Below are 27,996 nucleotides of genomic sequence, written 5' to 3' on the forward strand. Positions count from 1 at the left end.
TCAGGCAAAATAAATGTGTGAATGCGATAGTCTGTTACCCCCATAGACAACACATATATTCTGTATGTCATCGTTTGTTGGGCTCTGTACGATGTTTTTGTTGCATAATTGACATCGTTAAGATAAACAAATAACAGATTTGTTGTCATGAAGATGCCATATTTTAATTTACAGAGACTGTACAGTGGGCGTTTCTCCTGCTATGGACAATACGTTCATCGTATGACGTATATGCTGTAAACTGAACAGAAGTGCCATGGTTTCAACTTCACCTCCATCTGTTACTTCTCTTGTCTCCATCTGTTAATCTCGGCAACAATTCTCATCTCTGAAATGCTATATTTTTAATTTTACACTGTAAATACTACATCTTTCCATTTACCTTTAATTTCAGGCTTTCACGATTTTTTACGTTTTTCTGTGTGTAAGAGACACAAATGCAGTCCATCCAATATAGTGTCAAAGGGTTGGTGCCACTTTGTGTGTCATTCGATTACTAGTGTTACATCTGTTTCAATATTCACTTCAGATTTACACTTCATTTGAGATATTTTGCGTGTTTCTGCCATAGAACACAGCAGGACCACTGCGGGGATTATGTGAGATGAATCATGATTTGAATATTATAACATAAAAACTGTAAATAAAACATTGAATAAATCAAGTTCAATACACTGTCATGGATTATCCATCAACAAAGTGAAAAGAAAAGCATTTATTTGTACAAATGATACAGGTGTGGTTGGATTCTTTGGACGGTTATTTATTATCATTATTAAATAGGTATTTAATGACATTCTCTCAAAATTGTTGACCACTTGTTTAATGACAATAAGACATATAGAAAATATCATTTAACCATTCTGCATTTTTCACATTTTAGAATAATAGACTTTTGGGTAGGACATGGGAAACATTTCAAGTCAAGCGAATATTTTGATTGTGTTTGGAACTAGTACTACATCCATATGCAATGAAAAAATGAATTAGAAAAAACTCACTTGCTAGCTTATATACATGAGGCACAACCAGCATGTAAAAGTGACACACACGTTCATAAAATAATCAAATAAGAAACAAAGGCCACTTTCCGTTGGGTAAATGATATTTCATTGATCTCCACCCTTACACTACTATCATGCTGGAATAATACTGCTCTTAATGTTTTGCAGTATATTGCATACATTCGCCATAATTACACAGCCAGAGAATGCTGCGTGGAACATTCAATCCCACAATGCAAAGAATTCACCTTGAGCCTTTCATTTCCAGTGTAATGCATCATCCTGAAATATTAGAACCCTCAATATCTTACTCACTTCTTGTTTTGGGTAACTCTGAAGCAGTGTTGGGTAAGTTACTCTGAAAAAGTAATTAATTACTAGTTACTCATTACATATTCAATAGTGTAATTAGATTACTGTCCGAATTACTCTGTCCAAAAAGTATTTAGTTACTCATTACTAATTACTCTCTATATCCTACATCAACCTTGATTAGTTAAGTGATTCAAGAATATACATGAAACGGCTTATTGAATTCATTCAAATAATATTATTAACTGACCAAAGTATTACAAATGTGAGAATTATACATGAAAGCACAGATTTTAAAGTAAGACTTTGAATTTTGAAGTCAATTATGCTATTGCACACGCATATATTTAACAAAGTATTTAGTTTAATTACATCAAAAGTAACTGTATTTAAATTACAGAAAACATATGAGTAATCCCTTACTTTACTTTTTCAAGGGAAAAGTAATTAAATTACAGTAACTAATTACTTAGTAACTAGTTACTCCCAACACTGCTCTGAAGATACTTTAACGTAAAATTGGGTTGAAAATACAAAGTAACTGGTTTTATTTGTGAGATGATAGCTAGATACCACTCGCTGAATGAAACATGCAATATGTAACCTGAAAACATTGTTGCATAGTACTGTTGGATTGTTTAACATTGCCTACTGCACAATGCTTTCCTTTCTATACTATTTTAATAGTATGCAGGTTATATGTGCAGTAACGTAGTATTCCATTCGGTACACATGTTGTTGACCTCAATGATGCTTTTGTTAGAAAGCAAAGCTCAGGAGCCATAAGTTGATGTTAAACACGCATGCTGTACAGTACATGCATGTTTAGACCACACATAACAGGTGGATATATTTGTAATAATGAAACTCTAAAAACAAGAAAGAAATGCGGTCAACTTGGCACAACATAAAAACAATAGAAACTTAAGACCTTCTTTGGGGGTCATTTTATTAAAGGGCTAGTTTACCCCAAAATGGAAATTATTTCATTTAGTCACCCTCATGTCAATGTAAACATGAATGACTTGTTTTTCTTCTGCAGAACACGAGAGAAGATATTTTGAAGAATGTTGGTGACCAAACAACATTCTTCCATTGACTTCCATTGTATGGACACAAAACCAGTGAGACAGGTTTTAAATAACATGAGGGTGAATAAATGGTGATTTTTTTGGGTGAACTGTTTCTTTAAGAAACAGCATGTGTTTTAGTTAAAGGTGCAATTGCACGCATCACCTTTATTACAATTCTACTTGATAACAGAAGGACCCTGACATCAATATCCTCATATAGAAACTCCAGGAAACATGAAGATCCATGAACAATTTCCACTATACAAGGATCCACTTTTTCATTTACATCTTATTTATCAAATTTGAACATATGGATACAATTTTTCACTTTAATGCTGAAAGAAAAAGCAGTGGTGGTTTGGACATACACAACAAACACTTTAAATGTTCGATCGGCACATATGGATATAAGACGCAGTTTCTTCCGATTCCTCCAAAACGTTTGTCCTCTTCCAAACCTGTCAGCAGAAGTGAGTCTTTCCCAGCTCGTCCCTGCAAGCTGTTATTCCAGGATGTCCAGATAGACGGGCGGGTTCTTTACGAGGGTTACAAGGCGGTTGTAGATGTCCTTGATGACAAGCCTCTGCTGGGGTTCTCTCTGCCAGCAGCCCTGCATAAGGAGATGCACTTCCTTCGGGCAGGTACGCGGACGCTCCAGCTCTCGGCCCTGCGTGATGCATTCGATCGCCTGAAAAGATGGTAAATATTTGAGATAAATGAGGATAAAGGTGGTTGTAAAAGGTTTGTTACATAATATGTAAAATGCCATACAAGAGGAGAAAACACTCTGGATCATGTGTATTCCTACATCAAGCATGCGTTCAGAGACACACCCCTCCCCCACCTGGGCCGGTCAGACCACTTCTCCCTGCTCCTCACCCCAGCATACATCAAGTACTGTATTGGGAATGTCACTGTGGAAAAGTGCATCTGGGTGTTCCCAAATCAGAAACCCTGGATGACGAGCCAGGTCCGCATGCTCCTCCGGCCCCGTGACTCAGCCTTCAGATCAGATGACAGAGCAATGTACAGCGTTGCTCGGGCCGACCTGAGGAGATACATCAGGACTGCCAAAGCAGAATGCAAGAGAAGGACATAGGAACATCTCAACAACCCCAGGCAGGTGTGGCAGGGCATACAGACCATCACCAACTACAGAGGCCGTGCTGTGACACCCAGAGACTCAGATGCGGGGTTGCCAGAGGAGCTGAACAGCTTATTTGCCCGCTTTGAGTCTCAAACACAGCACTCAGCAACATCACTCCAACGACCACCACAATTCTCACTCACTCTTGAGCCACAGGACGTGAGGCGGGTGCTCTGTGTAGTGAATCCTAGGAAGGCAACAGGTCCAGATGGAGTACCTGGGAAGGTGCTCAAGGCATGTGCCAAGCAGTTTTTACAGGTCTTCACTGACATTTTCAACTTATTTCTGGAACGAGCCGTCATCCCACCCTGCTTCAAATCTGCCATAATCATCCTGATCCCTAAAAGTCACCCACAACAGGCCTCAATGACTTCCGACCCATAGCACTCACCCCAGTCATCACCAAGTGAGAAACTGGTTCTGAGACGCATCCAAGCCTGTCTCCCCCCCCCACCACCCGCACCAGTTTGCATACCGGTCTAACAGATCAACCGAATACGCCATAGCCATCGCTCTCCACTCAGTGCTGAGTCACCTGGAGCAACAGGGAAGCTACGTCAGGATGCTCTTCATTGACTTCAGCTCAGCCTTTAATACAATAACACCAGACATTCTAATCCCCAAGCTAGCCAACCTTGGGCTCCCACCACTCACCTGCTCCTGGATAAAAGACTTCTTGGTCAACCGACCCAGCAGGTGAAACTGGGTCCTCACCTCTCCTCCTCCCACACTCTCAGCACTGGCTCCCCCCAAGGCTGTGTTCTGGGCCCGCTATTCTACTCCCTCTACACATCCGACTGCAGTCCCTCCCACCCAGAGAACATCATTGTCAAATTTGCTGATGACACAACGGTGGTGGAGCTGATAACAGGGGGGAACGAGGAGGCGTACAGAGGCGAAGTCCTGAAACTTGGTGAGTGGTGTGCATCAAACAACCTGGCACTAAACATCACCAAGACCAAAGAACTCATCCTGGACTTCAATCGTAACAGATCCGCCCCTGCCCCTCTGTACATCAACGGTGAATGTGTAGAGCGAGTGGAGTCCTTCAAATTCCTCGGCATCCACATATCTGTAGACCTCTCCTGGTCGGTCAACACCACAGTGCTCAGGAAGGAGCAACTAAACACTCAGCTGCTGGTGACCTTCTACTGTTCTACCATCAAGAGCCTGCTGACCTACGCTGTGATAGTTTGGCACTCCAGCTGCACAGAGGCAGACAGGAAGGGACTGCAGAGGGTGACAAACACCGCACAAAAAAATCATTGGCTGCCCTCTCCCCTCCTTGACTGTCATCTATAACTCACATCTTGAAAGACATCACCCACCCCGGCTTCCATCTCTTTAACGTGTTGCCCTCTGGCAGGTGCTTCAGGTCCATACGGGCCAGAACAAACAGACTCCGGGACAGCTTCTTCCCCAAAGCTGTCACCATACTAACTGAAATTTTCACTAAATGTATTTATTGCATTTTATTGTATTCATTATATAGTCTTATATATTTTGCTAATTATGTGTACACGTGTACGGAGCTGCTCTTTAAATTCTCATTGTACTGTATATAATGAAAATAAAGGGTTTCAATTAAATTTCAATTATGTTATCTCTAACTACAGAGTTCGTTCAAATTCTCAAACCTCTATGAGCAATAGTAATTGCAATACACATCTAACAAGAGTAAGGCAGACAGACAGAGCTCTTTGCCTGCTCTCAGCAACATTTCTGGGCTGAGCAAATAACAGCACTTTTAAACCTTCTCTTAAATACCTGAAAATAGACTCTACAAGTAGCCTACCTGAAATTGCAGCCTAAGTACCTTTTTAGAAAATGGAATTACATTTGATAAGATCTTTAATGGAGTTGTATCGGTCTTATGTTTTATTAGAGCCACAATTCGTAATTTTTGCCTCTATATCGCCATCTCTGTTTAAAATATGCAATTGCTGGTTACATCACATACTTCTCTTGCTTCTTACTTCTCAACTCATGTGAGTTGAAGTCAAATGATGTCAACTTGACATTTCACACAAAGCTGCCAACTAACGTATTATTAATAATTATCATAAACTGTGAATTGTGATGTAAGAAAACAGATTTTTATGTGCCTAGTCAATAACATAAATTATACGGATCGCAACTTTGAAATGCACCAACAAATTTAGGCTACACACACACACCCAGGATCAGTTGACAGACATGCCACATTTTACTTTTATTGTTACTACCTTGTCTTGTCTTTCATTGCCTAGCAATTACTTTTGTACAAATGTACACATACACATACATTCATAATATCTCGATATCTTTAATATTGACGGAGTCAATCAAAAATTTATGGTCCTAATCTCTCTATATTCGGATGCAAATAAACCGTACCATGTGTTATATGGTGTGATAGCAAACATTTAGAAAACAACTTTTAATATATATTATTTTATATTATTAATATTTATTCATGTTAAAATAGCGGAGAAGAGAGATTTATCTTCATTGTTAGGTTTGTTTTGCTGTCACACCACAGGACACGTGCGTTTTTAAGGGGTTATGAATGCACCAACTAAAGTTGAAGACAGTTCCTTAAATTTCCCAATGAATTGAATTCTTTCTTCCCTTTTCATCTCTCTTATGTCCACCCGTGACCGTAAACATTCGAGATTCTCCCTCTCACTACAGCTATTCCTGGTCTGTGGCTCTTTAAAACACCAGTGACTTCTAGCCTTTATAGCATTGCCGCTTAATCAAATGAGGTTAAGAGACTGTCAACTCCACACAACATCATACTGAAATGGGCTTTCAATCGCTGCTATAAATTAACAAAAATCCACATTGACCCTTCTGAAAGTCTGGCCCCCACGCAGATGGAAAGTCAGGAACGATCTGTCTCTGCCGCCTACAATTAGACTCTGGATAATTAGCTGTGTCCATCATGGCTCGGGAAGGATTAGGGTAACAAGGTTAAACAACGTCGGCCCAAGGCGAAGATGAGGTTTAATCGAATTAAAATCGAATTGGCGGGAAAGTGATCTACCTCTCTCTTGAAAGAAGAGAGGCTCTTCTCTACAGTAGTGGAATTGTGGTCACACCAGGATCTACTTTTTGGTGCCTGGTCTAAGAGGTCTGGATCGTTCTGGTACCTAAAAATCTATTGATCTCATGCGTAAGTGCTTCAGAGAAGAGAGTCTCGTTCAAGGTAAAATGGATGTTTGCATCACGATGAGGGCGATATAGTCGGTTTGATGTAGGTTACTGGTCATCACTGACGAAACTTTTGGGAAGAGTTTCGTCAGAAATTCTAAATGTATTTTGCATTTGCGTAGTTGAACGTTAGATAAATCATGCATCCAAATATGTTAAACTCTGACATCATTCGCTTCTCCTTACGTTGTTCCAAATCTGTTTGACTTCGTTGGTGTCACGAAAAGAAATCCGAAAAGAATACCAGAATGGTTCAATTCATCATCATTTCCATCACTTTATAGGAATTCATTGTTTTAAATATCGAGTGGATGTTTCACTTTATGATCATTGCTTCCATCAACATTACAGGGAATTTGGTGCTGTACCTCACTGTTGGATAACTGATACCACGGTTGTTTTCCACAGGTGAAGATTTCCCAAAGCACCACTCCAAAGCTCCAGATGTCGCTCTCGGTGGTGAACTTTCTGTACATTATGCTTTCTGGTGGCATCCAGCGAATGGGAAGCATAGTCCTTCCACCAACCTGATGATGGTAAAATGAAGAAATTACACTCGCATATTTCACCAAAAACTTCTTAGGAAAGATTGACTTTACAAATAAGATCGTATTATTATCTCTGTTGTTTCTCAGAAAGCAATGCATTGAAATGTGTCAAACGATTAATGCGGATTAACACACACTTTTATTTTGGATGCGATTAATCACGATTAACCGTTTAACAGCCCTTGGTTAAATGCATAAAATTTGGACTTTAAAGTCTCCTGCTTCTCAGATTTGTCTCTTACAGAAAAACACCCCAGTTATCTCACATACTGTATGTCTTCCAGAGCTTTAGAAACATTCCCCAAAAAAGTAAAAAATTCAGAGACAATTCCAATTTTTAATCAGGATTTCTAGATCAAACCTCAGGAGTTATCCAACAGCAATGTGAATGTCATCCAACAGGGCTGACTCATGTTTATTATTCCGTTTCTGTTATATTCCTAAGGAACTTGTATTTCAGAAGAATCATCGGTAACACTTTATAATAACTGCACGCTATGAATCATTAGTTAAGCATCAGTACATAGTTAATTAATCATTTATGAAGCATTGGCCCCACATTAATAGACACTAGTAAGCAGCTTATAAATACAGCTATAAATGCTTTGTTCTTGATTTATAAGCATGTATATAATATCCTTAATAATCAAATTTTCATACTTTATTAAGGATGTATTCATCATTTCTAAATTAAGGATTACATTACTTACAAACCAGTTAGTTAGGAGTTGTCAGTGGTTCATGAGATCATTTAGAAAGTGTAAGTAAATGATTAATAAACTCTTTGAATGCACATTTATACATCTTATTATTCTGACATATAGTAAGTTACTTAATTTGTTAATAAATGCTTTTTTAACACACATTCCTGCTGTAATTCATGATTAATTAAGGTAGTTATAAAACATTTACTAGTTGTTAGATAACTATTTTTTGTGAGCTCATCTAAAGTGAGGACTATGTATGCCTTGTAAAGCATTTACAAATGAAAGTTGCATATCACTTCACAGTTATATTTTTCCTGGAGGTGTGCAGGAATTAAAAAAATTCCAGAAGTTTATTTTTCATTTTATATCAATTCATTTAATGTTAATTTATATGTTCGGTTGTACAATTTCAATTTTGCAGAGGTTTATTTTTTATTTTATATACATTAATATGTACAGTTGTACAGTTTAATTTCTTTTGCATCTTGAAATAAATATTTCTATGTTCTGTATCCCTCTGTGTTGTGTTTTTCCTATTTCTGTTTAGAAGATAACTGAGCCTTTAAATCTTATTTGTAAATGCTTTACAAGACATACATAGTCCTCACTTTAGATGAGCTCACAAAAATAGTTAACTGACAACTAGTAAATGTTTTATAACTACCTTAATTAATCATGAATTACAGCAGGATTGTGTGTTAAAAAAGCATTTATAAACAAATTAAGTAACTTACTATATGTCAGAATAATAAGATGTATACATGTGCATTCAAGGAGTTTATTAATCATTTACTTACACTTTCTAAATGATCTCATGAACCACTGACAACTCCCAACTAACTGGTTTGTAAGTAATGTAATCCTTAATTTAGAAATGATGAATTCATCCTTAATAAAGTATGAAAATTTGATTATTAAGCATATTATATACATGCTTATAAATCAAGAACAAAGCATTTATAGCTGTATTTATAAGCTGCTTACTAATGTCTATTAATGTGGGGCCAATGCTTCATAAATGATTAATTAACTATGTACTGATGCTTAACTAATGATTCATAGCGTGCAGTTATTATAAAGTGTTACCGAATCATCTAAAACAAAGTTTACGTGTGAATGAATCACATGAGTCTGTTTACCCTGTAGTAGTCGGTGCTGTAAATATCTCTTGACATCCCGAAGTCCCCGATCTTCACAACCAGACCTTCACCAACTAAACAGTTTCTGGTGGCCAAGTCTCTGTGGACGAAGTGCAGAGACGCTAGATACACCATTCCTGAAGCAATCTGAGCAGCGATGTGGAGCATTTGAGTAAGAGTCAGCTGACCAACTGGAGGAACCTTCACTTCATCCAAGATATGAGCATCCGGACCGTGGGCCCTGTTCAGTAAGAGATAACACAACAGCTGTTGGAAAACTTTATTGGTATGTTTGGAATGGCAAACGGTCATGGTGCTGACCTAGAGTACAGTATGAATAGGGTCGGGTATTGTTTGAATTTGATCAATTCCGATTCTGCTTATCTTTTTATATTCCCAGTTTTGATTCTAAAGTTGTTATTATTGTGGTTACTATCCTTTACTACAAACACCATAGTAAAACCATGGTGTCATTTTCATAAGTGCTGTTATTGAGATATCAGCAGATATACACAGATATCATTTTCATTTCTGTAAATGTGCACACAGGAATTGATTAGCAGGATTGAAATTTTCGTTTTAAATCAAGTATCCGATTCATTCCTATCCTTTCAATTTAAGAGTTGAAATTGATATCCAAATTCACAACCCCAAGTACACATACAGTTCACATACAGGGCACACTGTAAAATAATGTATTCCACAATGCAATATGCTCAATTTGAGCTTCAATTTGAAGAAGGATTGATAAATCATGAGTAATATAAAGAATAAAGTTAAAAAGAAAAAGATCTAGTTTTGCTCATTTGTTGTGTGTATTTTTTGGGCAAGCCTCCATAGATTCTTCTCAAAGCTTGAGCTACAGTTTACACCAAGAAATACACAACATACATAAGCGCATTTTTTAATACAACTTGAATCAAATATTTGAAAGACAAGATCTTGAAAAATATTTCAAATATTATCAATCCAAACGTCAGATTGGTAGTGGTAATGGTATTATATGTCATAATCACATTCTCTATATTAAGTGCTTAATGACTGTAGCTATGTAAAATATTATAAAATAAGATTTGGTTTATTAATAATGTGTGTCATCTACTTCACCGAGCACTTTCAGACGACTGGAATTCAACCTGAGACTTTCAGAGTTTGTCCAGATTGTGCAGTGTCCAATATTCCATTCCAATCTGCATAGAGCGCACGCATGTGCCTTCTGCCGAACCATTCGTCTTCTGTGATCTCAAGGCTCTTATCTCTCTTTCCCATGTCTCCCTTGCCTCGCATGTCTATCAGGCATCAACGAGCGACCCAATGTCTCCATTCATCCTAATTAAAACATGCATGTAAACCCTGTGCCATTGGCTCGCCTCCTCTCCGCTATGAGGTTTCATATGTGATCCATATTAGTTTAGCAGGCAGGTGGCAGGATGGGGCAGCTGCATCTGAGACTGGAGCCACATCCACGCAGTGTCTTGTGAAAATGCGATTTTCATCTCCCCCTCAAACGTTCACATGTCCCCACTCCCAATCTGGCCCCAGCAGCCACCTGGCAAACAGACTGGATCTTTACGCACTCAGCTGTGCCGGACATATGGTCCACTGTTTCAAACTTTAGTGAACTTTACATCTTCATTAAGACTTGAAGATCACAAAAACGAAATGTGCAAAACGAAATCTGGTGTTCCTCTTTATAATTTAGCCATTAGCTTTTAAAGGATAAGAATGTGTTTGGAGGTCAAATTGTGATGCCAGTTATTGTCTTGTTTTAATTCCAACTTGACAGTGATTTTGAATTTTTATTTAGTAACTTTATAATGACAGAAGTTAGTCTTTTCTGATTCAGAATAGTAGTTCTGTCCAACATCTGCGCAGAATGTAGCTCTTTATAGACCTAACCAAGATGGCCGCCATTGCACTGCTGAATGTAGCTCTGTCAAAACGTTTCTGTTTGTAACTGTCCCAGACCAAGTGGTTTATTGTTTTTTAAAAAGTTTGTTTCTTGACAAGCGGCCAGTGAAAATCAATAGTGGTTTAAGACCAAAGCTGTACATAAAAAATATTTGGTTCTCACATCAGGGCCACAGGTGTAACATTGTCCTGTAGACTGCTTTATTTGTTTGGTAATTCTAAGATCATCCTGAGCATGTATGGTTAAGAACTCTTGACCATGGACTGTGGTATCTTTCCGACCGCCACACCACATTGCTGGCACTGTGTGTATTTTCTTGGGAACGGCCGGTGGTTATTGGACTGACCTTAGGAAGCGATTGAGGTCTCCGTGTCTCATGTACTCAAACACCATGGCCAGAGGCTCTCCGTCTGTACACACGCCATAGAAACGCACAATGTGCTCATGCTGTAGCACGGTGAGCAGCTCGGCTTCGCGCTGGAAGTCCTGCCGGGTCGACTCACTGGCCACCTTTAGGGTCTATATGAAGACAAAAGGAGAGATAATAAAATATTGTGAACACACAGATGCCACTGAAACTACTTGGACACTTAAAAATTGCATTGCATTAGGGTAACCATGCAGCACAGAACACCACATGTCACATATCGTAATGTTATGTACCTTGATGGCAACCAGCATCTTGTCAGTATCCGGGCAGAGATTGGCACATTCGGCCAGGTAGACTTTACCGAACGCTCCCTCACCCAGCTCCCACTTCAAAACAATGTCTTTTCTTTTAATGTGCTGTACACCTGCAAAAAAAAATCACATTTCATTATTAACATACGCACGTAATGCACTAAGTGCTTGAAAGCTGCAGTGGATTATGGGATTGGTACTCACACATGTCTTTGTCTTTAATGATTCCACAGAAGTACTGCGGGTTCTCCACAAAACTGGACAAGCCAGAGTCCAGCGTGCTGTCATCTGAAGATGGAGGACTGACACCGAAGTTCATAAAGCGCAGAGACACGGCCAAATCATCCTCGGTGCCTAGAACAGACGAACCTACGAAAATACAGAAAATGATCTATCTGTTCACAAACAGCCCTGGTTTCACTGTGGTGACCAAAGCAGGTGAGTACAATGAATTCCTTTGCAGGTCGACATGGATAAACATTACACCGTCTCTTTTATTTCACTGTATACTTCTTACCCAACAGTACCTTTGGTATCTATGTAAAGCTTAGAATTTCAGCTTTTGGGTTCCTCTACTCTCCACATCATCATTACAGTGGTAAGCCATTTAAGAGCGTTAAAACAATCCAGTTTCTTCATAGCAACGGCCTGCTACAGTGATGGACAATTTGAAAGGCGATTTTCTCAATATTTCGACCTTCACCTTCAGATTCCACTTTTAAATAGTTGTATCCCGGCTGAATATTGTCCTAAACTAACAAACACATTTAAATTATAACTTTTGTTCCACATATTTAATTTAGTTTGCCTTTAAAGCGATGCATTTTATTTTAAGGTTGTTTGAATAATTTGAACTTAACAGTAAGGCAAAATATAAAGTTAATGGTTGTAAATAATGTCCCAGAAATGTCTTTTGGTCCACCAGAACAAAGAAATTCATACAGGTTTGGAACAACTTGAGGGTGAGAAGATGATGACTTTCATTGTTGAGTGAACTGTCTCTTAAAGTTAAGTTTATAATTGACAGTTAGTTACTTCCTTTCGAGGTCGGCATGATATATACAACACATCATATACAAAAAACTCTTTAAGAATGTTTTCTTGTATTCAAACCAAAGCACCTCCGATTTAAGAAGCAGCATTAAAAGCAAAAGCTTCTCGTTCAGATCACAAAACCCACTCAAGCTGTAACCGCAGAGACCCCAGACCGGGCAGAAAAGAGGAACGCGGGGAATAGAGGGTGAGAGGGGAGGGAGGCAATCAGGTCCACTTAAGCACTTTGCGCACCCAGCGAGTGGACCTGAAAGCATGGCTCCATCACTCTTCTTTAATGGCTCGCTCGCGGCTGGGGCTCCCGATGCTATTTACTTTGCATGCTGTAATTAAGACCGACCAGCACTATGCCGAGCTGTTAGCCTGACACTGTACAAAGTTGCAGCTCAGAAGAGACCGTACCTCGCCTTCTTTTGCATATGGCTTAAGAGCGACACAAAGCCTCCTGCTGAACTCGATTCAGAATACGAAATAATAATAATAATAATAATAATGGAGAAAGTAATTGTGCCACAGTTTAATGTTAACATACTTCTGCTGTGGCGCAAGTCATGCCATGTTTCAGTGATGCGTTTAAATGCAATATTCTTTAAAGTTCAAGGTAGAAAAGTCTTTTGAATTTCTTGAATCAATTTACATGAGCTGGATTTTTGGGGGGTATATCTTATCTGTGATTGATGTAGAAAAAGAATTTTTATTTAGGTGTATGCCTGATTAATTGAACAGTAGATTTGACCAATGTCTAAGACTCCAGTCATATCATTTTAGAAGGGATCTAGAAAAGTGTTTTCTTTAAAGGGGTCACACAACGTGAATACGTGTTTTTGTGTGTCTTTGGTGTGTTATAAGTTGCCCATGCATGTATTAGACACGTACAATTGCAAAAATTTAAGTGTTGGAACAAAAGATGTATTCTATTTAAAAGCGAATGCTCACCCAGACCTGCCTGAATCGCCTTGTGTAACCACACCCCCACAAATGTACGTCACTTTGTGGTATAATTTGACTAAGACCACCCAAAAGTATACACAAGAAAAGTGGGCGTACCTGTCAGTACAATTGCTGTGAAACCTGATGTTCCAAATATGGTAAGAGGCGTTACATTTCCGTCACACGCTTGCAGTATTTGACCAATCACTACGGACTGGTTAACTGGCCAATCATAGCACATCTCGCTTTTCAGAGCGGAGAGCTTTGTTAAAAATCTGCACGTATCAGAGAGGCGGGGCAAAGAGGAGATACAAACATGCACGGTATGTGGAAAATACAGCGATTTTTTACATAAAATCGTGTAAAAATATTGTCTAACATCTAAAACAAACAATAATATTCTTTTTAGCCGTGTGATATGACCCCTTTAAATGAACATTGGTCATGTGAAATCACATAATATCATATGAGATCTCTGTAATTAATCTTAATTCTTTCTCTTAGACACAAATGAGATTAAATGGAGAATAAATAGAAACTTTTGCGTAAGTCTTCTGTGTCTCAGATATTTCTCCTGAGAAAAAGAGCCAGAATGTCTCCATTAAAAGACAATGTCTCAAACTGAGCTCAGATTTGCAGGCTGGAAATCAAGTGAACTGTCCCTTTAAGTTTAGTTTATAATTGACAGTAAATTGAAAATGAAGATCTCAATATGAACTCAAACATTTCTCATCAAATAAAGATTATTTTACCCCACAATGTATTTCAACAATTCTCTAATTTCGTTGTTTCACCCCATGTATATTTACTTTTTTGTATGTATTAAATGAATCAATAAATAGAAGTGAAATATAACCGAAATATGGACGTTGAACTTACGGTGGATGCCAAACTTGGAGTGCTGTCCGCATTTATTGATGACAACCACCGTGATGAGCAGAAATGCGCACGCGAATATAGCGAGACCCACCGCCACAGATACCTGCCAACATACACATGACCATTATAAAGATTACATGACGAATAACAGATGTTTTAAATGTGTTCATTATCAAGTGTCTTACCCCAAACACTCTGGTCTCCAGTATCTCAGTCACATCATCTGTGGATTGGTTGGTGGGAGCTGATAACATCAAAACATTTGTTTATCTCCAAGATAAAAAAACTTAACAGTAAACACTCATTTCTGTTTTGAAAGTGGATTAAAGTTGATTTAGAGTAACTTACTTGGTTCGTCTGTGAGGACTGGCATGTGAAGAGAAATAATAACATTCAATTAGACGATGAAACCTTTTTAAACTGTGATTATAAGGTATGTTACGATGTTGCCTCACCAGGAATGATGCCCTCTGGGTCTAAAGGGTCGAACGGATTGTCCATGAACTTCCCATTTACCGTGGCCTCGTCCTGCCCCAGTTTGTTATCCACCATGAGGGTGTAGTAGCCGTTGTTCAGATGGGTGGGCTTGTTCAGGTAGAGACAGCCGTGTTGTTTGGAGCCGTCAGATGCATCTCTGATCAGCTCCGTGTAAGTGTAGCGGTTCTCAATAAGGGGCTTGTTGTTGTACAGCCATTTGATAGTGGCTAGAGGATTGCTGTCCAAGACGAACGGGATACACCAGTGATGCTGAGATTCTGGAGATCGTAGATACAAGATTTGCACTGGAACTGAACGCAGAGAGACCGTGAGTTGAAACGAGTGTGTTGCAAAGAGATTTCACCATTTTTAGCATATTTTACGTGATTCTCATCATCATGTCATTCCAAACCTGTGTGATTTACTTTCTTCTGTGGAACACAAAATAAGATATTTTGAAGAATGTGGGTAGCCAAACGACACTGGACCCCATTGACTTCCATTGTATGAACACAACACCAGCGAGACTTATCTTCTTTTGTATTTCACAGACGAAAGAGGTGAATAAATGATGACAGATTTTTATCCTTTTCCCCTTTACAAAGACCAGCATTGTTCGTCACTAGTTTGTGTATTTTGGGGGCTGCTATGTTTCTGTCTTTGACCAGCTAAGACCATCACTGAAATTCATGCTGGTCTTTTTAGCAAGACTTTTAAAAAATCTTTAATTCTTCATCACGCATGTTCTTCCGGATCTGGTATTCATACAGTTTGTTAAAATAACACTGTAATCTTTCAGGATGGATAATAGTTATGCCCGTCCACTATCTGTTCTTCAGATGACTGGCACATCACTCATAGTTTTTTCCATGAATCAATGTGCTCCATCTTTACAGCAAACCTGTTGACCTGTTATAAATAAAACATTTCTGTCTGTTTAGGGGACCTAACCACAAGAGGCACTTGAGATCTCGGTGGAGGTGGGATGCAGGAAATGGTTGCTGAACATGCTGATGCGAACATGCCGGCCGCCGCTCCATAAGCATTACGCTGCTCTTAACCCATGACCCTGCCTTCAGGAAGCACTCCGCACAGATTCACAGTCCCTTCTGTCAAAGAGTTTACCTTTAAAAAAAGGCTTTGTTACATCTATAGATAGATATACATAGATGCCTCATTGGGAAAATTGATTTTCACAGTAAGTAACGTCAGCAACTGAAATGTTGACTTAAGCATCTGTGAATGCGTATGTATGGTAACGCCACCTTGATGTTAAAGGGATAGTTCAACCCAAAATTAAAATTTGTCAAAATTTACTCCCTCATAGACATTACAGTATATAATCGATTACAGTCTGGACCTAATAAAAGATACTTAGAACAGATTGGAAATATGCTGTAGGACCGGCACACTAAGACGTGGGGCAGATACCTACTATGTTCAAAAAATGTTGGGTTATTTCAACCCAGCGTTGGGTCACAAATGGACAAACCCAACAGTTGGGTTATTAATGAACCTATTCTTGGTTGTTTTAACCCATTGTTAAGTCAAATTTAAAAAATACCCTCAACTGTTGAGTTTGTCCATTTTTTAACCAACGAAGGGTTCAAATAACCCAACAATTTTAGACTGTATGATTGCCCGGCTTAAAAAGCAGTGGCCGTCCTCGAGCCCTCGTTCACCAGCAGGATGATTCTGATAGACTGGCGGCTAACACACTTGCTATCTGCCAATCAATCGTCACAATTATATTTCCGGACTTCGGGGGAGAGAAATCCATTAGCAGAGAACAAACAAGATCTGAAGACGGTTATCATGCCATTTTCCTGACAGTCATTATCGCTCCCCTGATGACTATACATTTGTCTGAAGTCAAGCACTGTTTTTCTTCTTCTGAAGAGAAGGTGATAAACAGTGGTAATTGCTGTGGTGTGGAGTGCGGTCATATGGGAGAAATTCAGAGGAAAAACTTCCACGTCTATCTACGCTGCTACTAGTTTCTTGTGTGTTTGTATCGGATGGTGGGTTTGAGGTGATAGTTCACCCAAGAGTGACAAATATGTCATCATTCACTCACCCTCTTGCAAGGGCGTAGATTTGGTTTGAACATTGGGGGGGTTGAACGTCCCAGATAGCACACGAACATCACAGAGACATCTATTTGATGTGTGTGTTTACATCTGGAAGACATATTTTTAGAGTGTTTGCTCATCTGCAATACGTCTATAGGACGTTTCCTGTTAGAAGATCTCTTTAAGATGTAATGATTTAGAATGTATGTGTAGTGGAGTAGGCAGGGCGAGACCGTTGTTCGAGACCGGTGAGTAAATGAGCGCCAGCTGTGCGCACACCGGGCTCGAATCACATGGAGATTGGGAGCATATAAGAGTACGAGCGACCGGACCGTCGAAGAGAGAGGACCGGGCACGAACATGTTTTACGTTTGTAGTTATGTTCTTGTGTTTTGTATTTATGTTTTGTTCGCCGGCGGTCGTCCGTGAGGGGCCGCCGGCTGTTAATATTTATATTTAAACTTTGTTCAAAGTTTGCCGGTTCCCGCCTCCTTCCCCATGTCTGAATCGTGTTACAGTATGTTAAACTGACATAAATTCTAACATAGAAGAGATTATAAAAAGAAAGAAATTAAGTATTGAAAGCGCCAGTAGGCGGCAGCGATTTACTGTTTTAATGAGTGAGCCACTTAAATTATTCATTCATCCAATTCGTTCAAAAATCAGATTATTTTAGGAAGAAAACAAACATCAATGTGAATGCTTTTGTCATTGATAATTACAGACGCTATTGAAAAATGAACTAATAAAACAGATGGCTGCTTTGGTAACTTCTTATACTGATAGTTATAGCTAAATACATTGCAATGGATTAGCTAGCTAACATATATGGTGTGTACTTAGCTATTATTACACAATATTCTCATACCTCATTCTCAGTACATGCTTTATTTTTTTTTGCATCCCTCTCTGACCAGCAGTTAAATATTGTCCGCTGTGCAGCGCTTCTCTTCATTTTTGGCGTACGTTAAGTTACCCGTGTGCTCTCCCATTCAAACACCACTCGCGTTGTTTTGGTGAAAGTGTGACTCATTGGTTGGGCGTTACCAATCGGTTCAATGGAGGGGGAGTATTTTTTGTCTAATTTATTATGACAAACTCATATTTGATTAGAAAGAAAATTATTGTCACAAAATAAAGTAATTCTACATATTTTACATTTGATCTACTGTGATTTTCACGTTGAAATATTGGAGGGGTTGTAACTGATGGATTTGAATATTGGGGGGGTTACCTCCCCCCCATCCCCCCCATAAACTACGCCCCTGCCCTCTTGTCATCTCAAACTTGTTTGACTTTCTTTCTTCTGCAGAGCACAAAAGAAGATATTTTGAAGAATGTTGTTAACCGACAGTTGTAGCCATTCACTTGCATTGGTTTTGTGTTCATACAATAGAACTCAATGGGAGCCGGCGCTGTTCGGCTACCAACTTTCTTCAAAATATGTTCTTTTGTGTTCTGACGAAGAAAGAAAGTCATAGTAGTTTGAAATGACCAGAGGGTGAGCAAATGATGAAAGAATTTTCATTTTGGGTAAACTTTCACTTTAAGTCCTTTTAAAAAATAATATGGTTAGTAAAAAAATGGTAAAATATAAGGAACAAAAAGGTTGTTGTCAGATTATCTGGCTACCAAAGTAAGCTAAATTTGAAAAGGATCACATTTGAGAGTATGGACCTACATTGAATGTCCAATTCGACCATATCTTCTCCCAGACCGGCTCGATTCTCTGCTTCACATGTGAGGTTATGGAGGTTGTCTTTAGAAGAGATGTTCCACATATACAGCACCAGCTCGAGAGTTGATCCCCAGATTCCCCGCTGTCAATACGAAAGAAAACATTTAACATAAAGTATACAATATTTGATTAAAGGGACAGTTTGTAGAAATCGCTACTAGAGGTCGCACGATCAAAACAACAACAATCGCGTAGCTTGATGACGCTGTGTAGAAGCGTGTGGTGTTCAACTCCACTGCTGATGCTACCGCTGATACATCAATCAGACGGGAACGAGAAATCATGTTGGCGGAAGAGGTAAAGTAATAAAGTTTTATAAATCTTGCGTTTGATGAAATCATTTTATTTCATATTTTTATAATGAATTAGACCCGAATAATGTAAGGTTTAATACTAAATTGTTTGTCATAGATATTACAGTAATTGTACAATTCGATGGTGTGATAACACTGTGCAGTTTTAAGTGTTCAAATCAATCATAGTAAAAGTTATTTTGAACGTACCCACATCAATTGCAATAATGCTAGACGGACCGACGGTACAAACTACTTACGCATCTATCTACGACAGCGTCACACGGTTGCTACGTCAGTAAAGGCGGTAACATAGGGTAAGGTGGATATGACGCCATTGACAGGCGACTAAACAGCCCCGGTCCACTGTTTAGAATGGTGATTTTCTCAAGATTTAAAAGCAGTCGGAAACATTTGAGATATTGTAAGTATTCAGCTCAAAAAATATATATAACATTGGTCCAGTGATTATTGGACATTTTTACTGCAGGAGTCTTACAAAGTGTACCTTTAACTACCTTTTTTGGGGGGGGGGAGTAAGGTATGCACAAAGTCAACCATTGGTTTGAATTAAGAACATTTTTGGTTGAAACAACCCAGCATAGGTTCATTCGAACACAATGGTTGGGTTTGTCCATTTTTTACCCAACCATGTGTTGTAACTTTGGAGTGATAGTAGTGATATGGGTACGTTTTGAGCTAGAGGTTAATCATCCTGTCATAGATTGCATCCTTAACTACATTTGCCAAACACATGAAGCAAGCATGATGTACCTGAAGAGTCCAGTTGGATTGTAGCTGATCAGTTTTCCACCTGATAACGGGCATGGGTACTCCGCTTACTTGACATGTGAATGTCAGATTTCCACCTTCTTGAGTGGTCAATGTAGACGAGTAGATTTTGACCTCAGGAACACCTGCAAATTGCAACACCCATTTTTATTTAAAGGTATAGGTCATCACAAAACATCGGTTTGATTTATTTACCACGTCACTCAAAACCCTTTTTATTTACAGAAATGTATTACTGGTTTCGAGTCCATACATGAATTCAATGGGGACCAGTGTTGTTTGCTTACCAAAGTTCTTTAAAATATCGTTATGCAAAAGAAAGAAAGTCACACAGCTTTAGAATGACACAAGGGTAAGTCATTTTTGTATAAAGGATCCCTTTAAGGAATGTCACATAGGTGTTGTGAGATTTTGCAATGACATTCATTTATAAAAATTATATGTAAACATAACACATTTTATATGAAGATGTTGAAGTGGTCTCATTTCTGTGCCGCTAACAACACCGAACAGAATTGCATTTTTTACAGGTTGTTTGGTGCAGCCAGTGGTTACACAGAAATGACACAGATCCTCTTTTAAATGTGTTTTATTTTAGATGGGTCCACTTACTGCAGTTATCCATTTCAAATGAATCCAGTGAAATGATGTTGCCATTGTTTATGCAGTATTGTTGCGAGTCGCCGTCGCCTTGTCGGGTTCTGTGCCATTGCTGAAGCCAGTAGATGTCACATGAACAGGTGAGCGGATTATCTCTCAGAATTCTGTACAAAAGACAACATTTCTTATGCTTATTTCTCCATTTCAATAAAGTGGGTTGATCAAGTATGTGCATAGAGATTTAAATTCCTCAGGAAGAAGTAAATTGTTTACTTTGTAGTTCTAAAAAACATAATGGAAGAAAATATGCGAGTGTTGTACGCTACTTACAGACTCAAGAGAGGAACAGAATGAAACACTCTCCAGCTGATGTGTAGCAGTAAATTAGACGCCAGATTCCTGTTAAAAGAACATGTAAAAATAAAAACATTTTCTCATTCATTTGTCAAATATCTTGTATAATATTTGAATAGGCCTACAAGTAGTATTTGATAGAAGGTCATTTCCTTTGAAAAAATATTAAACATTGTTCTGATTCTGAATTAGGGATGGATGGATGTGTGTAGATGTATATAGATGGAATGATGGATATGGATGGATATACAGTATATACATGTATAGATATACATGTATTTATGGAAGGATGGTTGGATGTTTCTATATGTAAAGATAGGGATGGATGGATGGATGAGTGGATGGATATGGATATATATGGATGTGTAGATAGATAGTTATGGATGCGTGTTGGATTTTATATATGTATAGATGGATGGATATACATTATGAATAAATGTATAGATAGATATGGATGGATATGTATATATAGGGATGGATGTATATGTAAAGATAGAGATAGATGTATGTATGGATTTCTAATATATACAGCTGCAGATAAAATTAAGAGACCATTCCAAATTAAATTTCAAATCAGTTTTCCTAGATGTATTGTGGCCATTCCAGTCAAGTGTCTGTTGAATTTCAGCCAAATTAAACCTCAGGAGTGACAAAAAGTCATCCAACAGCAATGTGAAAGACTGACAGCATGACAAGACATGAAAACATAAAAAAAATCTTTTTTGAACTTTTCCTAAATGCATGTGCAAATATTGATGACGTATTGTTCAAAAGTGAAAATTAACATGTTTTCTTGAGGTCTGAGAGCATCGTTTCTGTTATTTTCACCTATTTCTCCAGTTTTCATTTTCTGCAAATAAATGCAAATAGAAAGAATATCTTTATTTGAAATTTGGTTAAATATTGTCATTAGTTCGGATGAAACAAAAAGGATCCTTTTACCCAAACACATACCAACAAATAAATGTTCTGTGAAATAGTCTCTTAAATTTCTCTGAGGATGTATATACATCATTTATAGATATATCTGTAGATAAAAAAACATATATAGAGAGATAGGTAGATATGGATAAATATAGATAGACAGACAGACACAGACGAGGTGTGATCAAAATGGCTTGTTTTCAAGAAGCCGTTGAGTTGTCTAACATAAACGCTTTCTGATGTAGAGAAATTCACTTTCCTTGTGTAATTGAATTTATGAGGCATCCTCAGGGGCAAAAACTGTAAAGCAGAGCTGAAGGAACGCACGGATAAGAGGCAGCGGGGACAGTAATGCCTTCACTGATATAGATTCTCTGTGGCAGGGCTAATGGGGGCCAGCAAGGGTTCAAATATTTGTTTTCGCTACTCCCCAAAGTTCATGTCAGATGGGTCGGGCATCGGGGCCTATCTATTACAGTTCGATTCTACCGTAGGGAGAGAGCGCCTGAGAATAGCATCTGCCGTTTCAGCCTGGTGTCCAGGGGAGGGGCCGCAGATTAAAGAAGCAAACAAAAGCTTTGAATTGGACAGACGAATAAAATCTCGTGATTTTTCCTACTGTATATCTCCCCAACACGTAATGCTTCCAGACCTTAGAGACACATCTGTTCTTCCACACAGCCCTCTGTGAAATATTGATTGTGTGATAATGGACCCTTAGTGGAGTGTATTTATTATGCATCAGTTGTCAATAATACGCCAAAGTGGGCGAGTAAAGGGTGACTGCTGGATATGCTCTCATGTTTCCTCAAACCCCCCCTTAGTCCCATCCGAAGACTCTTTACCCCCCCTCCTGTGTGACCGCTTTCTCCCACATCAACAACAGTGGGCATGTCACACACACTAAGAGATAACGGTTACAAGATAGTGGAGATATGGGTCAACAACCTTTGGAGACACACGGCTTATATCATTAGAGTTTTGTTGACATGTGGTGCTTGATGAGAATAGATGTAATATTGTGTTTTTTGTATTTCGTTGTATTCAGTTTTGTTCCTGCTTTTGAGGTTCTGTAAGGTTTCTTTTGGCGGGTTGACATCAGAGGCATAACAACTGTTGTTTTCCCTGTCGTTGTTGGGTGAGCAATTATTATATTTCACTTTGCAGATTTTTCAACTTTAAAGGCTGAAATGTATTTTCTGCAGCCAAACATAGAAGATAATTCAGTTCAGAGAGTTATATTAATATTTTAAATGAGCTTTTGTTTTCATATTTTTATTTACATTTACAAAACTTTTTAATTTGTTTATTTTTTATAATAATTAATTTTTTGGATTTTTTATATTATTTTTTAAAGTAAAGTAAAAATCTGTTTTATTATTTTCTATATATTATCTATATTTTTTAATTTCGCTATATACATTTGATGTATTTTAATTTTGCTATATATTATATATATATATATATTTGCTATATATAATATATATATATTTGCTAAATACATTTGATGTATTTTAATTTTGCTTTTAGTTTTATTTTTATTTTTGGTTAAACATTTTAGTTCCTTAATTTACGCTTATTTCAGCTTATTTATTTCTGAGGCAACATTGCAGATTTTAGCTCATTTTAAGTTTTTTAAATAATATTTAGGCTAGTATTTTATTTGCTTTTATTTAACAGAAGTGTTTTACGTTTTAACAGCCCATAGTAAGCCTGTGGAAAATCTATGATGTCTAATGATTTCTAGAAGTGAAATGTGTCATTTGTTTCTCACTAACTGTAAATTCATCACAGTTTTACCGCCTGAGACCAATCAGAAAGCTTCACTCATCTAAAGGAAAGAGAGTGTAAAGTGATTGACAGGTACAAGCCGTAATACCCCAGTGTATTGTGGGAAGACCAATCATCTGTTAAAAATACTCACACATACTGCAGCTTGAAATTATGTTGAAATGCATTTTCAGAGATATGCAGCAATCCACAATCTGTCACCGTCCTGAAAAACAAATGTGAAACATATTCTTAAGCATACTATTGAAAGCTGTGAGGGCACATCTCAAACCGCAGTAATCATCCTTCAAAGTGAATGAGTTTATGAATGTACAAAGTCATGATCTCAACTGCTAAAATGTTTGAAAATCTTTCAATCCGAGATGACTCACAGGTTCTTTAGGTCTCTGTAGTTGGCGAGGTCCGTGTCTGTGATGTTCTCCAGGTCGGCTTGGTTCTCTATGTAGCTGGAGGGTTGAAATGAGAAAAGCTTGTTCTCATTATCAGTTTAACCAAAATCCTTTCTAGCAGATGTGATGCTATTTATGTGTGGCCAGGGTGTTTCTATGTGGTTGCTTAGATGTTCAGTGGTACTTTGTTCATTGCAACTGCATGGGTATTTTTCTTTATCCATTAAATAGTTTGGCATGATATAGTGAATTTGAATGTCCAAAGATTTGCTTTTATGATCCTTAAAATGTACTGAAAATGCATTTGAACAACTTTGCTTTTCAGCCGACATCAAAAATCCAACCACCTGCCTCCATTCTGGTTAGCAACGCCCATATTTCAAAATTCAATTTACTCCCGGTGGATACAAATAACTGTCAAATAACAGCAATGCATGGACATGAAACTGCTTTCTTAAAATATAAAAAAATGACCTTCTTTCAAAGACTGCATTCTAAAAACATCTAAACGAAAGTGCTTTAATGTTCACCTGATTCTTGTCTTATCGTCATTTTAAAACTCCGAGCTCTGTCTGGTTTCAGGTCTCTGTGAGCTAAATGAGACGCTGCTGTGCCCGCGCAGCTGTTAATTTGAGGAATTAGTGAAGAGTTTTGAAATCGATTGTTTTTCAGTTCCACACAAGTAGCTTTTCTACAGAAGTACTTCTGCTTCTGAGAATGAGAACTAGATTCTTCTTGCGAAAAGTTTAAATGGTGTGTTCATCATGACTTTAAGAACAAGTCCTTTTAAATGTTTCAGAATGGTTTTGAGATGGGAAAGGCTTGTTTAATTCTACAAATGAAAAATGATTTGAAAGTGCATCATCCAGAATATTGTATGTCGACTGATATCAACACTTGACATTAGAAAGGCTGATAAACCAGAGAGCTAATATCAAGATACTGATGTGTAAGTGCATACATGATCAAACTCATGAAACTGAATCTGATGTTTTGATTGATATTTATGGTCGATTATAATTATAACATGACGCTTTTATAATATTGTAAAAGCACGGCCATATGTGCAAATGATCACAAGGGTCCATGGTGTCTCGCTGACTCTCATTATAGAGTAGATGTTTACTGCGTGTTCCTGGTGTATTTTTAATTACCGCTTCTACAAAGTGGGACATGAACATTTCTTCCCTATTAACTGCAAACAAATAATTGTTCACAAAATAAAGACCAGCAGTGAAGTTCATCAATAATCAAATCTCCAGCTTTAGACATTTCTTTTGACTTTAATGGAATCTTCTCATGTCCTCGGATTCTGAGTTGTGTTTGAGAAAGACGCATATTTATTAGCATCTGATTGACCCAGAGAGCCGTAATGCAATAACAGAGCAGGTGGGACGACATCTCAAACTGCTTAAGCTTATTGAATCGCATCGAGTGGGTAATATTTCATCTATTGTTTTCAGCAGGGCATTCTCAAGCAATTCACGGGATGGAATTTACTAGATGAATGATGAATTTCTGCTGCTGCTATGAAGTTAATGGTGGCTTGTTTTCGTCCCTGACAGAAGCAGTGTTCATATGTTCCGTTCCCATCTCGCTAATATGGTGAAACGCTCCGATTTTATGGGCACAAAGTGTTCTCCGTAAACATGTGGCGAAAGAGCCTTCTCGCTTATTGATTGAATGCTTGTTGTAAATGTAGAGACTGTAGAAATTCAGAGGATCACAATTGGACAGGTGTATTGAGAGACACACACAACAAAAGAAATGGCAAGGGTTTGGAGTTTTGAGAGAAACATATAATGGTTATAAATTAGGCCTTATTTTGTGAGCTTATGGCAACTGTAAAGTGGGAAACTATGAAATAGAAGCATAACTGTAAAAAAAGAGTAAACAAAAATGTAAACAAATGTATCGTTTCTACAACTTTTCCATTCCATTCCATTTTCTATCCGAACTACCTCGGGTCACGGGGAGCCTGCGCCTATCTCAGGAGTCATCGGGCATCAAGGCAGGATACACCCTGGATGGAGTGCCAACCCATCGCAGTCTACAACTTTTTATGATGAAATTTTTGTACTATATATGTATATATTTATGTGTGTGTATGTACTTATATACATACATGAAAACAATACATAACACATTTGTTTACATATACAAATATATATACATACATATGCATAAATACACGCAAGCACAGGCACGTGTTGGGTTTCCATGTTTTATGGGGACATTCCATAGACACAATGGTTTTTATACCGTACAAACTGTATATCATACTCCCTACTCCTAATCCTAACAATCACACAAAACTTTCTGCTCTTTTAAATTTTCAAAAAAGTTAATTCTGTATGATTTATAAGCTTGTTTCCTTATGGGGACAAAATATGTCCCCACAAGGACAAGGATTTTGGATATTGCCATCTTTTGATATTGCCATCTTTGTCCCCATAACAAAGGGGTTAACCAGGTACACACAAACACACAGTATAAGTCTGTATATGTATATATACATACATAAGTTTATATATGTAAAAACCTATATATACACAGTATATATATAATACATTTTTCTACTGCATATCCTTTAGTAACCACCGTTAATCAAAATTGTAACTGGATCGTTTTACTATTAACCATTAAAATGAAAATGTTTTACTGTTAAACAGAAGTTAGAGAGAACACACGACAGAGAGAGAGTGTGAATGGCATAATGATTACAGTATGTTACCTACTATAGCCATGAACGTCAGCGTGATATAAAGCCGTTTCCCAAATGATGCACGCTCAAGTTATCTCATTAAAGTAAAGCATTTTCAAATACGTCTGCGCCCATCTGAATACTCTGTAGCAAACTGAACGTTACAATGTTTTTTCATCACGTCCCTGAATAGATTATGTTCGGTTAGATAGTGTTACCTAACACTCTTTAAAGCTCTCAGAGAAACTACAAACAGCTCCATGCAGAACAAGGCCACTTTCCTCTATTCCATTATAAATTTCCAGTAATCTCGTTGTCTGGGCTAAACCGGCGCAACACACTATAAACATACAACCATATGCTCTTCGTAAAGGCCAGTTGCCTTTGACTGAACTCACAATCGGTTTCATCTCTTCCAGAGCAACACTTGTTGTGTCAGGACACACAAACTAAACATGGCTTAACTTTCGTCAAGCACAACATGGTTTCTAGTAATGATTGACTTTTGAGCATCGTTGGAAACTCAACTCACATCTCTGTGACGTTTTCGCTCTCCTGTGGTGCCAACACCGGGATGCTGGTAATCCCGTCCGTCTCCAGGCACTGCAGCATGGCAAAGGAACATCGGCAGGCACCCGGGCATCCACTCAGGGCTGTTGGAACCAGAAAGAGAAGCAGGACCACAACCGAGGGCAACCAACGATAACACACCTGTGCCATCGGTTCGAGTGAGTTTGTATCCTGGGGCATCTCCACTCAGCATCAGAGATGGCAGCGATTGAAGCGGGAACACAGGACGTAAAGAGAGGCGGCTCTTCTCTTGGCCAGCACTCAGGGTTATGATCCCATCCAGGAGCTGAGCTATTGAGCCGTGTAGAAGGGCCCAGGGGAACGGTGGGCTGTTGCCTCCTCTCCTCCTCTCGCTGCCTCCCAGTCCGAGATGAAGAAATAGAGGGGAGGGGCTAGCAGTCCATTAGTCGAGTGTGAGATGGGAGAAAGCAATGGTTACCAGACACCTTTGTGACACTTGCAGAAGTGAGATTGTAAGTGAGCTGCAGGTGGCTCGAGTGGGAAGGGAAGTTCTCCACCTGTAAGAATTGTTGGGATGGGAAACTTTTGGGATCAAGAGGAGCCGCAACACAACAAATGATAATATGTATTCAGATCGAACAATATTTTCTTTATTAGTTTCTCTTTTGTCTCTGTCTGTTTTGCTGTTTGTTTGTTTTTTTGTCTGAAATGGTTTTTGATAGTCTGTGTCAAGTGACCATCTGAAGATTGA

At 38.3% G+C, this 27,996-nt stretch overlaps 1 protein-coding gene and 2 long non-coding RNA genes across 3 annotated transcripts; 2 read left to right on the forward strand and 1 right to left on the reverse strand.

The window, feature by feature from the left end:
• Positions 1–700: 700 nt before the first annotated feature.
• Positions 701–27,464, reverse strand: ntrk1 (neurotrophic tyrosine kinase, receptor, type 1). Its single transcript, XM_056761786.1, has 17 exons — positions 27,247–27,464; positions 23,993–24,067; positions 23,755–23,826; positions 20,883–20,951; positions 20,565–20,716; positions 19,935–20,077; positions 18,811–18,949; positions 15,036–15,368; positions 14,929–14,946; positions 14,766–14,824; positions 14,581–14,683; positions 11,923–12,087; positions 11,701–11,831; positions 11,384–11,556; positions 9,126–9,366; positions 7,100–7,258; positions 701–3,077 (listed from the first exon to the last, which is right to left on the reverse strand). Exons 1-17 carry the CDS (start codon positions 27,462–27,464, stop codon positions 2,892–2,894), a joined length of 2,436 nt encoding a protein of 811 aa, XP_056617764.1. The 3' UTR covers positions 701–2,891.
• Positions 7,150–18,480, forward strand: LOC130432447 (uncharacterized). The gene is made up of 4 exons (XR_008908477.1): positions 7,150–7,267; positions 9,133–9,373; positions 11,952–12,156; positions 15,999–18,480. It is a non-coding gene; the product is annotated as an uncharacterized LOC130432447 (long non-coding RNA).
• On the forward strand, positions 20,006–27,259 carry LOC130432446 (uncharacterized). Its single transcript, XR_008908476.1, has 3 exons — positions 20,006–20,304; positions 20,551–20,692; positions 27,134–27,259. It is a non-coding gene; the product is annotated as an uncharacterized LOC130432446 (long non-coding RNA).
• Positions 27,465–27,996: the final 532 nt, after the last annotated feature.

The sequence above is a fragment of the Triplophysa dalaica genome, chromosome 12 (genome assembly GCF_015846415.1).
Source record: "Triplophysa dalaica isolate WHDGS20190420 chromosome 12, ASM1584641v1, whole genome shotgun sequence".
Lineage (NCBI taxonomy): Eukaryota > Metazoa > Chordata > Actinopteri > Cypriniformes > Nemacheilidae > Triplophysa > Triplophysa dalaica.

Excerpts from the sequence above, each read along its gene's own strand:
- ntrk1 (XM_056761786.1), bottom strand. The coding sequence starts at position 27,464 with ATGCCCCAGGATACAAACTCACTCGAACCGATGGCACAGGTGTGTTAT. Across the intron at positions 11,832-11,922 it reads CATTAAAGACAAAGACATGT|GTGTACAGCACATTAAAAGA; the intron begins GTGAGTACCAAT and ends TTTTTTTTGCAG. Across the intron at positions 9,367-11,383 it reads GACCTCAATCGCTTCCTAAG|GGCCCACGGTCCGGATGCTC; the intron begins GTCAGTCCAATA and ends CTTACTGAACAG.